This window comes from Oncorhynchus masou, chromosome 18, assembly GCF_036934945.1.
Source record: "Oncorhynchus masou masou isolate Uvic2021 chromosome 18, UVic_Omas_1.1, whole genome shotgun sequence".
Lineage (NCBI taxonomy): Eukaryota > Metazoa > Chordata > Actinopteri > Salmoniformes > Salmonidae > Oncorhynchus > Oncorhynchus masou.
Genome location: NC_088229.1, coordinates 65132067 through 65147300, shown reverse-complemented (window position 1 = coordinate 65147300; position 15234 = coordinate 65132067). Strand labels below are relative to the sequence as shown.

The 15234-nt window shown below is 44.1% G+C and overlaps 1 protein-coding gene across 6 annotated transcripts; it reads left to right on the top strand.

Moving 5' to 3' along the window:
* Positions 1–29: 29 nt before the first annotated feature.
* Positions 30–14040, top strand: LOC135505132 (AMSH-like protease). 6 transcript variants are annotated; one of them, XM_064924242.1, is made up of 12 exons: positions 2777–2854; positions 3072–3132; positions 5287–5394; positions 7628–7845; positions 8379–8454; positions 9625–9720; positions 9962–10271; positions 10536–10660; positions 11128–11265; positions 12015–12127; positions 12403–12502; positions 12647–14040. In XM_064924242.1, exons 3-12 carry the CDS (start codon positions 5365–5367, stop codon positions 12701–12703), a joined length of 1263 nt encoding a protein of 420 aa, XP_064780314.1. In that variant the 5' UTR covers positions 2777–2854; positions 3072–3132; positions 5287–5364; the 3' UTR covers positions 12704–14040. The 6 variants fall into 6 exon arrangements, with proteins under 6 accessions (XP_064780315.1, XP_064780314.1, XP_064780317.1 ...); XM_064924240.1 differs by having other exon boundaries at positions 2793–2933; XM_064924243.1 differs by lacking the exons at positions 2777–2854; positions 3072–3132 and adding an exon at positions 30–124.
* The last annotated feature ends 1194 nt before the right edge of the window (positions 14041–15234 follow it).

Genomic DNA, 15234 nt, shown 5'->3' with positions numbered 1-15234 from the left:
TTTTTTTTTTTAGGTGTGTCTAAGGACCTTTTCAGGAAGATACGTTTGCCTACACAAACCGTATTAGGCTACAGTTGAAAGCTATTGCGATGCCAATTTTAACAAGACCAGGCAACAATTGTGGGTAAGCACTTTGTGTTAAGGCCTAACTGCAGTCTACTGTGGTATTTTGAACCCAGTAATTGTGGAATAACTTGTGTAGGCCTACTACTGCTGTTGAATTGCAGTTATACTGCACTGTAACTCCAATTACACGGCAAAATTACTGCAGTAAAAACAACTTATTTTGGAAGCAGTATTTGCAGCATACTGGACTCTGCAATCTCTTAATTTGTAGCATCATGTGGTGATTTCCATATATCTACGTTGCAGAGATCAGGGCAGCAGGAGAACGTGTGCCAAGCTGGAATTTGCCCCCAGCACCTTTGTTTCAGTTGAAGAAAAAATATTGACACAAAAGTGTTGAAAATGAGGGACAAAGTACGGTTGTTTAGACTGCTTTGCCTCAAGCTTTGTCAACTCGTGCACAATTAATCTGATCAGCTATAGCCTACCGATAACAACCACAGCTGCAGGTAGCCTAGAGAAACCCTCTGCGCTCTGAAACACTCTGGCCAGTGGAAACGAAGCGGTAACATCTTGTATTCATAGCCTAAGCTATGTACTGCATTTATAGCCTAAAATAGGCTTATTTATTTGTGTTAAGAGATTATGTGAATGTGATCAAATTTTGTTTATGTTCAAAACTTCGGGTGGCTAGGCTGTCTAGACCTTTATCAATTCAAAATTGACTGGAATTAATAAATCAACACAATAGTGATGACATGAGTAACTTTTTAATTACAGATGCAGAGGCCTACACACATGATATACATACTTCTATATACATCATATATATCTAGCTAGTTTCTCTATGTGTCAAACTTCTCATCTGGGAACCCTAGATGTTTTACAATTTTGTTTTAGCCCTGAACTAGTTCACCTGATTTGGTCAGTGGCGCCCACATTTTTTTCAAAAATTAAAATGCATGTTATTTTGGCATTGTGTCACATATCAGTTTGCAAACAATGTAAAAAAATATATATAGAATTGAGTTAATAAAGCCGCATACAAACATGGTCTCTTTTTTGTTTTCTTGAGGAAGGCTGCTCCAAAAAAATGTTTCAGCCTAGCTCAGTGCTTTCTGTGGTGGCGGGGCAAGCCACCAAGTTCTGTCACTCATGGGGACACTACGTCACCGCCAAGTCAAGGGTTGAGCTCGAAAATTCAAGCCCCTTTGGTACTGCCATAGAGTTACATTAGAAGTACCCATCCAAGAAGGCTCAAGGTCATTGGCCACAGATAAAACAACTTCAAATCACGTTATATCTACAGCATATTTGATTGGGCTGGTCATGTTAACATCATACTTTCAAAATCTTAGCTAGCAGTCATGAATCGAATCAAAAATCTACTGACAAATCATTTTTATCCTTGTCATGTGAAGGGAAATAACGAAGAAAAAGTGTAGATAAAACATATTGGTGCTCATCGGCTAATGGACATAAACATTACACAACAACTTGGACATCACAAATTCAACAATGAGTGGTTTGGAAGGAATCAGTGGCTAACTGCAAGCATTGCAAAGCAATCAACCTGCTATTCAGTGGATTGACTGTATGGTTCCAAGTCTATGATTAAGGGTCTCTTTTCCTAGTTTAAAATTATAAACATTCAACATTGGCCATGCTGTCAATGAAGCTCAAAACAACCGTTAACTCGGAACTGCAAAATCGGACTTTAGTGAGTTCAAGACAACTGGGACCTCGGGGAAAAAACGAGCTACAACTGGGAAAATGCATTTTGAACTTTCATCCAACTCAGAATTATAAATCCAGAACTCGGGCCTCTTTCTAGAGCTACGGCCTGAATATCACTGACGTTCTACCTTGTCAGCTTGGGGATTCAAACTTGCAACCTTTTGGTTACTAGTCCAACGCTCTAACTACTAGGCTAAGCAGCCACCTCAATGTATACTGTACTGTATACTGAAAATAATACTAAGTGTACGTTGTGTAGTAAGCTGTTAGTAGCCCATGTGAAACACCCTAATAATTTGGTCTATTTTCACCTCTTCATTTTGCCTACTGTTCTGACTTGGTGGTGCACATGTAGCCTATAACCTGTTTTTGAGAAATGTAATGATCTAATATTGTAAGAGCTTTCATTGTCTGCTTATATGCCCCCTTTATTTATCCTACGGTTCTGACTTGGTGTACATGGAGAACACTAAGAACGGCCCATATTATGAATTCTGTCGCTGTACATTTCAAAAGTGCTGAACAAATAGTTATACGTTTGTCCTAGCTCGCTCATGGTCTTAATCGAAATAACCTCTCATGCCATAGTTTGTACATCTCAATTGTCATTAGAAACCACATTTGTTTAAGCAAGTAAGCCAGTGAAATGTTTCGCTGCCAGACAAGGCTGAGTATCACGAAATATTAAAAGAGTGCATCTCGAACATTTTTAAATGGCTTCCACATTCAAATAAATGTGGGTAGCTGAATGGGCTTCCATAGAAATATCTTCTTGTTGGGCAGCCTTTAGATTTTTTTTCTTCTAATTTTCCCCACTTTAATATGCAATGTGTCAAGCCAAACGCTTCTGTGGTGTGCACCATGAACAATATTTTTTAAATGACAGGACGCAAGAATATTCTTGCAAATTACAGGATGCAAATGATGCCGCATGTGTCGCAACTGTAGGGCATTTTCTCTTTTGTCCACCAGTGGACTGAATTCCCCTCTCCACACATCACTTCATAGAGACCGCCGCTGCTAACACCAACACCACATCGCGGATGCTATAGTAGGTGGACTAGATAACAATCTCTCTCGCCTTATTGGACATTGGATTTGAAAGACCGCTTTCAGCCATTTTATCGCTGGTAAACTGTCGCTCTTTCTATCCTTTTTCATTTTGAACAATGACTTCATGAAGTAGGTTACAGTATAAAAGCTAAATCGGCGAGGTTTGGATAAGAGAACAGTGATTTATTGACGCCTGTTTTCGCACTCAATTCTAGCATGTGCCACGTGACGACAGAGGCACACGAGTATGGGCATTAGACGCGGGTAAATACACTGGTAAGCGTTTTCACCTATTTACATGGTTGATCAGTTTACTGCACGTTAAGCTGTTTAAATCAAATAGCTTCTATTATTTTCCTGAATTTACACGCAGTACTTTGATTAAGTTAGTCTCATTCATAAGCCCCCCTCTTAAATCTCCTGATGTTGCAAAGCTGTGAAATGTCCAGGAATTTATTTTAAATCACAAACATGAGGTTGCAACATGGAATCTGAAATGACAAATTCACTGTAGCTCAAGGGATGATCGACGCCATTGTACAGATACAATGTTGTTGATGAGACACGTTCCTAGCGTTGACATGTAGGGTGTGATTTAAAAATATACATTTATGTTGATACACATGGCTATCAAAAGAGGACGTTGTACTACTGTAACGGCTAGTGACAGGTGCATCAGTTTACCAAAGAATACAGGAAACGCAGATGAGAGAGCGGAAGCTACACTGTTTTCAACTGTTTTATTTTGTTTCAGAGGAAACAAAATTCACTGACGTTTGGTATTAAAATAATTTAAGATAATGTTATAATGGATATTAGATACTGGTATAATGGACAATTTATCCAAATGATAGTACTGTGACTCATACAGTAGACTGCCTACAATGCAACCACATTCACTGTCATCAAGGCAAAGGGTGGCTACTTTGAAGAGTCTCAAATATATATTTTTTGATTTGTTTCACACTTTTTGTTTACAATATGATTCCATGTGTGTTATTTCATAGTTTCTACAGTGTAGAAAATAGTAAAAATAAAGAAACCCTTGAATGAGTTGGTGTGTCCAAAATGTTGACTGGTACTGTGTGTGTATTGGATAACGACACAATCATTTGGCCTTTTTTGGGCTCATTACATGTCTTTAATGTAGGGCTCATAAAATGTATGTAATGTATGGCTCATTAGGCGCAGGTAGCATCAGACTTGAATTTTCAATCAAAGCTCTAATCAAATCCAGACAAGGGCCTATTTACAGTATATGCTTTTGAATTACTTCCAGTTTTACCAGATTACCTGGGAGAAAAGTGATTTATTCTAGGGATGGAACATTTGTAAAATACTGGGAAAATATTCAACCCTGTCTGCTAGTGACTGAAGCCTGTCAAGTCTCCTGTAATTCTATTTGGGGACAAAAATCACAGTGAATGTTGTTCCTATCTGCTTGAGCATTCATTACTGCTTCTTGAAGAGAAAGTAGGAATCCAAAGCTTGGCGAAAACTCCACACATGAATGATGAGTGCTCAAGTTCTGATGACAGGATAGACAAAGGGACTTCAACTAAACTATTCATTTTCAGTACAGAGGTCAATGTTTCTATTTGGGGCACACTTTTGTTTGCCATTTCTTTTCAAGTTTCTTTGTTGGCGTGAAAATGAATTAGGGGAATAATTCAGAATTCAAATCAAATTTTTGTATTAAATACACGTGTTAACTGCAGAAATATACACATTTTACAGGAACTGACTTGAAGTCTCTTTTTCATATTGCAGTCAGCCTTGGGCAGTGTTAATTACACCTAGATTTCACACCATGCTGCTATTGTGTACTGTACATGATGGGTTTCCATGGCAGCACCAACCAGAATGTCACTGACAAATGGAAAGGGTTTGGATGTATTGCAACATCTTGCTTTCAATTCGGTCGCAGTATCAAATAGTAGTTTTGGGATTGAAGAGTGGAGGGACCCTGTAGGATTAAAGACACTGTTCAAATCTCCTCATTGACCAAGCTTAGTGATAGATGAAGGATTTCATCTCAGCAGAATATGTCCATGAATCTCCCTATTTTGCTCCCTGGTTACAAGCTGTCATAGCAACAGTATGCCACCTTTTCTTGGAGGCCATTAAAGTATGTTACTCTATTTTGAAGAACCTGTAAGAATTTGATTGAGCAGCTGCTTTTGGAGACTCGTGCTATGAAACAACAGAAATCTTTGTTGGCTGAAAATACCACATACGGTAATGCAAGTCGTGTTCTAAGTCAAGAGCTTGATCAATTTATCAACTCCTACCGAGGGTAAGCTGTCTCTGTGGACAACATTAATGTCTCGATCTCTCAGTGAGAGGGAACCTGATCGACCACTCGGCCATCATTACACAACAGAGTCATGGCCATTAGCCGAGCTAAGATTTCTCTCCTCTCGTCTCCAGTGGGCTTTCATCTTAGGAGATGACAGGTGGACACATTTGGGAAGATTGGAGCCTGTGATCCTGCAGTCTAAAGACACCATGGAGCAAGGCTTCAGCTTCAGCACACTGGTGAGTCTTCTTAGTCGGGGGTAAAGGCGTTTGTTTGCTTCCCATCCTAAACAGTTCGTGCATATATTATGATGACATTTTGTGACGTTTTTGTTCCCTTTGGTCTTCAGAAAGTTTTTTTTTTCGGCTGTTCTTGCTCCAAATTTGTTCTTTGTTTGTTGAGGCAATCTGAAGTGTGGTGATTGGTCAACAGTAGGGATTCTTCAAATAAGTGTTTGTTGTCATTCAATGAGAGACGACTCTCTTTCATGCACATTTTTTCCATTGTGAAATACTGCAACAAACAGCCAAGCTGTAAAAAATTTCCTAAGCCTCTTCGGAACGAACGTCAATTAATTACAGATTTTTTGAGTACATTTTTGAGGAAGTGTTAACTGGCTACGGCGTCTCAAGAGGGACAAACAGTACGATTGCCGCGCTTTTCTAATTTTTCAAGCGACTGTCTTTTAAGGGAGTATGCGAGGCACATACGTTCACTTCACCTAGCCGAGTTCTGCTAGGCGCAAACTGAACCTAGTGTGCACGCCTTAAGGGGTTAGAGGTAAAGTGGGGAGAGATGTGCGTCTGGGATAGGTGGGAGGTGACGGGGCTGGTGATGGGCTGTGTGTGGAGTGGGCGAGGTGACGGGGCTGGTGATGGGCTGTGTGTGGAGTGGGAGAGGTGATGGGCTGTGTGTGGAGTGGGAGAGGTGACTGGGCTGGTGATGGGCTGTGTGTGGAGTGGGAGAGGTGACGGGGCTGGTGATGGGCTGTGTGTGGAGTGGGAGAGGTGACGGGGCTGGTGATGGGCTGTGTGTGGAGTGGGAGAGGTGACGGGGCTGGTGATGGGCTGTGTGTGGAGTGGGAGGTGACGGGGCTGGTGATGGGCTGTGTGTGGAGTGGGAGAGGTGACGGGGGGGAGTGATGGGCTTGAGTTCACTTGTCTTTAGGAAATGTAGGGATCAAGTTGAGTATATGAAGGTGGGTGGAAAGCTGGAGTGAATGGGCATCCTCTGTGTAGAAGGGGGCGGCAGGGTAGCCTAGTGGTTAGAGCGTTGGACTAGTAACCGGAAGGTTGCAAGTTCAAATCCCTGAGCTGACAAGGTACAAATCTGTTGTTCTGCCCCTGAACAGGCAGTTAACCCACTGTTCCTAGGCCGTCATTGAAAATAAGAATTTGTTCTTAACTGACTTGCCTAGTTAAATAAAGGTAAAAAAAAAAAGGGGTGATAAGGGTGTGGGTGGGCTGCATTGATTTCTTCTGTAGAGTGGGAATGGGTTAGTGGGCTGGGGATCCACACCAACGGTTTCCCCTGACTCACTCCCATTGGTATTCAGCTGCTCTGTCAGACTCATCTCTCCATTCAGGGCCATCCCTCCATCCTGGGGTGGGAGAAAGGGATGGAGCGGATGTTTGCCTCTTTACACTTCCTCTGCTCATGAATAGATGATTAGACAAAGGATATGCTATCATCGAGCCCTCCAAAGAGAGAGAACTCCTGCCTGCTTCAACTGTCGCTGCCGAAAGGATGTCTTAATATGATCCTTCATCGAGAGTACAATCATTTCCCCCGTAGTTTTTGTCACTACCCCCTGCAGAGTCCAGTGGAGGCTTGATAAGACTCCCACGTCAATAGTAACCTCAAAGAACTCAGCAGCAGTGTCCCGTGTGTACTGTAATGTTTTCATTAGTGTGGGGTGGGCTGATCAGGGTAGTGTGTACAAGCATAGCGCCGTCCATTCTACCTATGAATGCTTCCGATCAGCCCCCCTCCATCCCCCGCCTGTTTTGGCTGACCTGACCTCGTGAGGGATGGCAGTGCTGATGTTGCCTGGTCACGTGACCGCTTGGGGAGGGCTGGGAGGTTGCTGAGGGAGACGGCTCATGCTGATCCTAGCCGTTGGTATTTCAGTTGATGACAGTAGTACTGCTGCTAGGGGTGATAGTGTTGCTGTGTCAGGCTGTTAGCCTTAGGGGTTTTCTGCCCATGTAGACACAGTTCTGATGTTAGTGATAAATGTGTTGTTTTGGGCCCTGAGCTGTAGAAAGAGGTGTGCTAGTGCTGACAGGGCTGTCCTCTCCATGCTTAGTCAAATCCTAACCTCATCCATTGGAAGGAAAATGCTAAACTACCACAAGGACATGTATCATGTTCTTCTATACTCCGACGCTTGTGGTTACATTGACTGCTAAGTTGACCTGTGTTACACTTTGAACTCTGACCCTGGTGACCTTTGACCCCCCCCCCCAACAGAAGAAGCTGGCGGCCGAGCCGGACCACACCGACGTGAGCTTGACGGCGGCGGAGCGCGTGCTAGCCCTCAGCAAGATGGGCTGCAGCGTGGAGATCAACGAGGAGATCACGCCACGCCGCTACTTCCGCTCCGGCGTGGAGATGGAGCGCATGGCCGCTGTGTACCTGGAGGAGGGCAGTTTGGAGAACGCCTACGTCCTCTACAATAAGTTCATCACGTGAGGAGAGAGAGTGCCCGCTGGGCACACATTGGTTGAATCAACGTTGTTTCCACATCATTTCAATTAAATGGCATTGAACCAACGTGGAATAGATGTTGAATTGACAATTGTTGCAGACTAGTTTAGGGTCTGTGATAGTGGAATACTAACATACCTATGTACTAATGGCAGTTCAAGTACTTGATTGATGAATAATACAAATCAAAATGTATTTGTCAAATGCACTGAATACAACCGGTGTAGACTTTACTGTGAAATGCTTACTTACGAGCCCTTTCCCAACGATATAATAATAATATTAATAATAATGCTAACACAAGGAATAAAATACACAAGAATGATGCTATATACAGACAGTAGCAGTACCATATCAATGCGTGGGGGTACGAGGTAATTGAGGTCGATATATACCTAGTAGGGTAAAGTGACGAGGGTACAGGATTAACAATAGTAGCAGCAGTAGTAGTAAAAGCAGTAAAAATAAATCTTCATAAACTATAATCTGTCGAACCATCTCTCTGTTGTGTCAGTCTGTTTGTAGAGAAACTCCCCAGCCATCGAGACTACCGGGAGTGCAGCGTGCCAGAAAAGCAGGTGATAATGAAGGTAAACCCTTGGCCTGCTGTGTTGGGGGGGACCCCCGTGGTGCTAAACCCTTGGCTTGCTGTGTTGGGGGGGACCCCGTGGTGCTAAACCCTTGGCCTGCTGTGTTGGGGGACCCCCGTGTTGCTAAACCCTTGGCCTGCTGTGTTGGGGGGAACCTCCGTGGTGCTAAACCCTTGGCCTGCTGTGTTGGGGGGGACCCCCGTGGTGCTAAACCCTTGGCCTGCTGTGTTGGGGGATCCCCGTGGTGCTAAACCCTTGGCCTGCTGTGTTGGGGGACCCCTGTGGTGCTAAACCTTTGGCCTGCTGTGTTGGGGAATCCCCGTGGTGCTAAACCCTTGGCCTGCTGTGTTGGGGGATCCCCGTGGTGCTAAACCCTTGGCCTGCTGTGTTGGGGGGGACCCTCGTGGTGCTAAACCCTTGGCCTGCTGTGTTGGGGGGACCCCTGTGGTGCGAAACCCTTGGCCTGCTGTGTTGGGGGGGGCCCCTGTGGTGCGGAACCCTGGGCCTGCTGTGTTGGGGGGCACCCCCGTGGTGCTAAACCCTTGGCCTGCTGTGTTTTGGGGGGGACCCCGTGGTGCTTAACCCTTGGCCTGCTGTGTTTGGGGGGGGACCCCGTGGTGCTTAACCCTTGGCCTGCTGTGTTGGGGGGACCCCCGTGGTGCTAAACCCTTGGCCTGCTGTGTTGGGGGGACCCCCGTGGTGCTAAACCCTTGGTCTGCTGTGTTGGGTGATCCCTGTGGTACTCAGACCTGCAGAGAGCTCATTAACCTAGCTGGAGGGATGGAGAGAGGGGTGGATGGAGGGAGGGATGGGATGGATGGAGAGAGGGCCCTGTCTGCCTGAGTGATAGGCTACTTAGTGGTCTGCTTTGATTTAAGTGAGGTATGTTTATGGTAAGCGAACCAAGGTCAGCTCAGGGACAGCACCAGTCTAGAAAAGGCTGTAGATGACCTTCTGGTGACTAACAGTAGAAGCGACACTATAATCTATTAAGAGCTTTGAAATGGTAGTGTAATGGCTAGTCGTTTTTCTTTTCTCAAAGTAGTGATTCAGCCCACTTGGACTGACCGTTTAAGCTGCAAATTCCCACTGCTAATGGAAGAAAGTGTTTCCCAGCCTGCACTCACACACATGACCTTGTCCCGTTTATCTGGTTGATGTTATTCTCAGAAATTGCAAGATGTCGCATTTCCACGCAAAGATCAATTGAGGAAGCTCCTCCATGAGAAGTTCAGCAAGGAACACGCAGCATATCTAATGAGTCAGGTAAGGTTTAGCATCCAAACCCTTCATTACATTCAGACAGATTGTTTTGGAGGCTGGCTGGATACCCTGTTTGTGCTAGTGTGCAACACCTGTTCATATTATTTGGGTCACTTTTTGACGAATGGGAATACTTCAATACAGCAAGTTTATAGTTGTAGTGATGAGAAGTGTTTTGGAGTAAGATCACCTATATCAACAAATGGTACGAACATTGAAATGGCAAATGTGTGTGTGTGTGCAGAGCCAGGCTGTGGTGGTGGATGGCTGCGGCCAGCAGCTGCAGAGGACGTCGCTGGTAGAGCAGGAGAGACTGAGGGTGGCTCAGCTACACAGGATGCAGATGGAGGCGGAGCAGTTCCGACACTTCGAGGACCAACTGCGCAGGCAGGAGCTGGCCAATCGCAGAGACGAGGCGGTCGCTAAAGTGCCTGAACAAACGGACGGGTCCTGCCTGTCCCACTCCTCCAAGAACCATGTTCGCCTCGACCCAAACCGCAATCAACCTTCTCTCCCCAGCAGCAAGCCAGCAGCTACACTGGCTGGCGTACATAGTGAGTGTCCTGCTACCATTACAATTGAACATCTAGGCTCTATATTTTAGATCGTATGATTGTCACTCAAACAGTCCATTAGTTAGGTAATATGGGGAAGTCAACAATGGGTTACATTAATAGCTACTGTGTATATTTTAGCTGGCTAGTATAATAACTGTTGATGTATTTGTAGTCTGTATATGTGCTGCATGAGTCACATGGTTGGACATCCTGTTATTGTAGTTCAACATTGTGTGTGTGTGTGTCCGCGCGTCTGAACAGCTCAACTGGTTGAGGGCCTGAGGCGGGTCATCATTCCGAGAGACCTGACCTACAAGTTCTTGCTGCTAGCCGACAGCAACACAGCCAGGGGCATAGAGACATGTGGGGTCCTCTGTGGAAAACTGGTAAGACATGCTCTTACATCAAATATACTGTACGCAAACATTTATCCCTTTTTATCTTGTAGACTAACTGCCAGTTTATTGGGGAAAGTCAAACATCCCAGTTTACTATGTCTAAGCGTACAACCGGAGTCACCATTTGTAATCATGTCATCTGCAAACAATAGTTCTGTGAACGAGGAGGGAGGTTGCCAATGTAAGGTGTTCAAAGATCAAGAATAGTATTTGAAGTCGCTTGTACTTCCTACATTATTTGCTATCTTATGATGTAAGTGTCTGCCCCAGATTGCTGTGTGTTGGTGGGTGTGCCCAATCCTGCAAAGTAGCAATAACAGTACTTCAGTGCCACCAGACTTATGAACCGTTATTAGCAACTGTTGTGCATTTGTAATGAATTAGCTCATAAGATGTTATAAATGCACTTCTAATGCAGTATGAGGGTATTCATGGGAAGTGTTTGTCTCTTCCAGACTCAAAATGAGTTTCTGCTGACCCATGTGGTGGTTCCCAAGCAGTCAGCTGGCCCAGACTACTGTGATATGGAGAATGTAGAGGAGCTCTTCAGTTTCCAGGACCACCACAGTCTGCTGACTCTGGGCTGGATCCATGTAAGTGGACATCACCCCTCCCCAATCATATATTTATAGAGCCATCTTTACAACAGCAGTTGTCATAAAGTGCCTATATAGAAACCCAGCCTTAAACCCCAGAGAGAAAGCAATGTAGAGGCATGTTGGCTAGGAAAAACTCCTGAGAAAGGCAGGAACCTAGGAAGAAACCTAGAGAGGAACCAGGCTCTGAGGGGTGGCCAGTCCTCTTCTGGCTGTGCTGGGGAGAGATTAGCAGAGGCTGAGCTTTTATTTGCATAATATCACCATAGAAACCAGGCCCTCTGGTTCAGATGTCACAGTTATTCATAGCCCTGCCAGTCACCTTCAGAGAATGCACTGTAGATTCTGTACCCCTTCAATATAAACCTTGGATTTATGGTTTACATCCCCTAACATGGGAGTTGTTCAGGGGTGGGACACAGTGAAATATACAGATGTAGGATCTTAATTTGAGCCAGTTTGCTACAGCAGGAAAATGGTTGCATTTAGCATGTTTCGTTATGGCAAATCAAATTACAAACTTTAGAAGCCTTTTAAAAACTCAAATACACTACAATTATGCATGTCCTGCTGTGCAGTAACAAAAGAGTGATCAAATTAAGATCCTACATCTGGAGTTCCACTGATTTTTTTGGGAATAAACCTATTCTGTAAATATCAAATGTAATTCACCTAACAGAAAATGACCTTTTTGACGCAGTTCCATTATCTCTTCTGCTGGTTGCTCTCTTCTCCTCTGCCCTTAGACCCACCCCACCCAGACGGCCTTCCTGTCCAGTGTAGACCTGCATACGCACGGCTCCTACCAGCTCATGCTGCCTGAAGCCATCGCCATCGTCTGCTCGCCCAAACACAACGAGTGAGTCTCTGTCCCTGTCCGCTAGAATGAGTAGGCCTGCTGATGCTAACGCTAAGGAAAACCAATCCACTAACACATGCAATGTGGACGGTATTCAAATAGTTTACTCAGTAACGAGAAATGTTCCAGGGAGTTAGAAATGCGTGATGTAGAACCGACATGATGATTCTCTGTGACGTGGAACAATGAGTCGTGTCAGTTCTATACTCAACATCTCTATCTGGTTCTCTTAAGTCGTGTAGACGAGGCCTGTGTCTGTGATCTGTGTTTTGCAGTACGGGGGTGTTCAGACTCACCAGCTCTGGCATGGGGGAGGTAGCCCGCTGCAGACTGAAGGGCTTTCACCCACACTCCAAGGACCCGCCTCTCTTCAGTGTAAGTCATACACACAGACATCCTCCCAGTACTCAGCACTGTCACGAATAGAGCTTGTATGTGTTCACATTTCCTTCTATTGTTAGTTGTGCTTCTCCACGGTGAGTTGACCTGAACAGTTAAACGAGGCTTTTCTAATTTCAGATCTGTAGGCATGTTGTTATAAAGGACTTGAAAACAACCGTGCTGGACCTCAGGTGACAGAGAGGGGAAGGGAAGACGCTCACCCCTCCTCCTCCTCACCATCACAAACTGGATCTCCTATTTATATCTTTGTTTACAATGAAGGCTTTTGTATTTTATTTTTAAAGGACGTACTGTTAATTGAAACTTCTTTGCAACACATGGTGATGAATTGTTCTAATGGTGTCGTTTTATCAACCCTTTATCCTGAAGTATGTTGTTTTTTTTTTGATAGCTTAACATGTCAATTTGGCAGAGTGGATTTTTTGGGGGGCCAGTTCTGCTTGTCAGATTTGATGTAGAATTCTCCAGAGAGAACTACTTTAGCATGCAGGCCTGCTGTAAATGGCCTGAGGTGTTTTCAGTTTGAGAACTGGCTGAAGTGTGTGCACTTATATGTTATGTGAATTATACTCTCCCATGAAGGTATCCTTGCCATTTAACTTTCCTGGAACTGGACACTATGGAAAAGGCTTGTAAAACACAATTATACAGCATTTGCACAATTGATTACATGCAGAGATTTGACGAACAAATAAAAAGAAATTGATTTCTTAAATATAAAATGGACTGGATTTAATTGTGATGGCTCTGTGGCTTAGGAAGTTGTTTTGTTGTCTTTTTAGTCTTAGTTATAATTAATGACTTTTGGCCAGTTGGATGTTAGCCTTGACAGTTTTGCGCTATTTGTCTTGAGTCTTGATTTATTTTGAGGTGTTGACCAGAAAAGAGAACCATAACTTAAATATTCCTAAAAGTAGCCTGTCGAGGTGGCATGTCTTGTGTGGGGAGGAACAAACCAAAGTGCTCAGAGAATTTGTAAGCAAAAAAACCTTAGGCGCCTTAAAGTAACAGTAGCTTTTTGCCATTCAAGGGCCTTGACTACACAGAGCTCAGGTATCGGCTCACTTTCCACGCCCATGAAGCATTTAAAGTAGCCTGGTTCCATACCTGTTTGTGCTCTCATCATTGTTTGGCTTGCCAATGACCATTTGAAGTTAGCGAAACACCACAGACACATCTGGGACCAGGCTAGCCTTTAAGCACCCCTCCCTGTAGAAAATTGAGCTCTCCTTCTTTCACCTTTGGCAGAAGTGGGCGTGAGGGGAAAATAACTTGTCACACCCCCCCACAGCGGTCCTGATAATGGCTTTGTCTTTCATTTGACTTTATATCAGTACTACAGTGTGTTGTTGGACTGTTGCTACAGTGTGATTATCTGTCACAGTGGCGCTGTAGGAACATGCTCTGTTGTAGTGGCTTTGTGCTTAGAAATGGGAAAGACAACCAGTCAATGCAGTGACTCTACCACAATTTTCCACTGTCATTTTGGTAATAAAACACATACTGCTTTATTTTCTTGTCCGAGTTGTTGTTTAACTGCGCGGCGTGTCTTTCCAAATGTAGTTGTTCTGCTTTCCCCAAATGAACAAAACCATGTCGTCAATGGAAAAGAATGGAGTGAAACGGGTTATCAAGACAGGGCCAGAGATCCAGTTCTCTGCAATCCAGGGCAAGAAGTATCCTGCTGGGCACAGATGTCAATTCAACATCTATTCCACGTTAGTTTAATTTCATTGAAATTACGTGGAAACAACGTTGATTCATTCAGTGTGTGCCCAGCGGGATGTTCGTGTAATTATGTTGTGAGAGATTACACAAGCCAGTCTCTGTAAAGGAAATTTGTACACCATGATGTCCTTTTGTGGTAGTTCGTTTTCCCAGAATGTGGGGTAGTGACGCATAGAATCTTTTATCAGAAAAGAATGATGTAAAATGTGCAGGTTGACGTTTATTTAAGCAATAAGGCCCGAGGAGGTGTGGTTAATGGCCAATATACCACTGCTAAGGGCTGTTATTATGCATGACGCAACACGGAGTGCCCTTAGCCGTGGTATATTGGCTATATATCACAAACCCCCGAGGAGCTGGTTACCAACGTAATTAGAGCAGTACAACTAAATGTTTTGTCATAGCCATGGTATACGGTCTGATATACGACGGCTGTCAGGCAATCAGCATTCATTGTTCGAACTACCCAGTTTCTAATATCTATGCTTTGAAAACAAATTCATATGTTGACAATGACATTGCATGATCACCACTGAACATGAATGCCCATCCGAGACAATTATTAATTTGGCTCTTCTGGTCTTGTCCCCCAGAAGGTCTTGTTGCTACGTTGCTGGTGGAAGACTCATATTGGTACACAGGTTGATGTTTACTGATTATGAGCCTTGTCCTGGAGGAAGAACAGTGATGTTCCCCTTAGACAAGCGAGCTGCAAAGTCAAAATTGGCTATATTGTAAAAGTTCATGAAAATAAAAATGTGCTTTATGGTCTTCATTTAAGGTTAGGCATTAGGGTTAGCAGTGTGCTTAAGGTTAGGCATTAGGGTTAGCAGTGTGCTTAAGGTTAGGCATTAGGGTTAGCAGTATGCTTAAGGTTAGGCGTTAGGGTTAGCAGTGTGCTTAAGGTTAGGCGTTAGGGTTAGCAGTGTGCTTAAGGTTAGGCGTTAGGGTTAGCAGTGTGCTTAAGGTTAGGTGTT

Excerpts from the sequence above, each read along its gene's own strand:
- LOC135505132 (XM_064924243.1), top strand. The coding sequence starts at position 5,365 with ATGGAGCAAGGCTTCAGCTTCAGCACACTG. Across the intron at positions 7,846-8,378 it reads CTCTACAATAAGTTCATCAC|TCTGTTTGTAGAGAAACTCC; the intron begins GTGAGGAGAGAG and ends CTGTTGTGTCAG. Across the intron at positions 8,455-9,624 it reads AAAAGCAGGTGATAATGAAG|AAATTGCAAGATGTCGCATT; the intron begins GTAAACCCTTGG and ends TGTTATTCTCAG.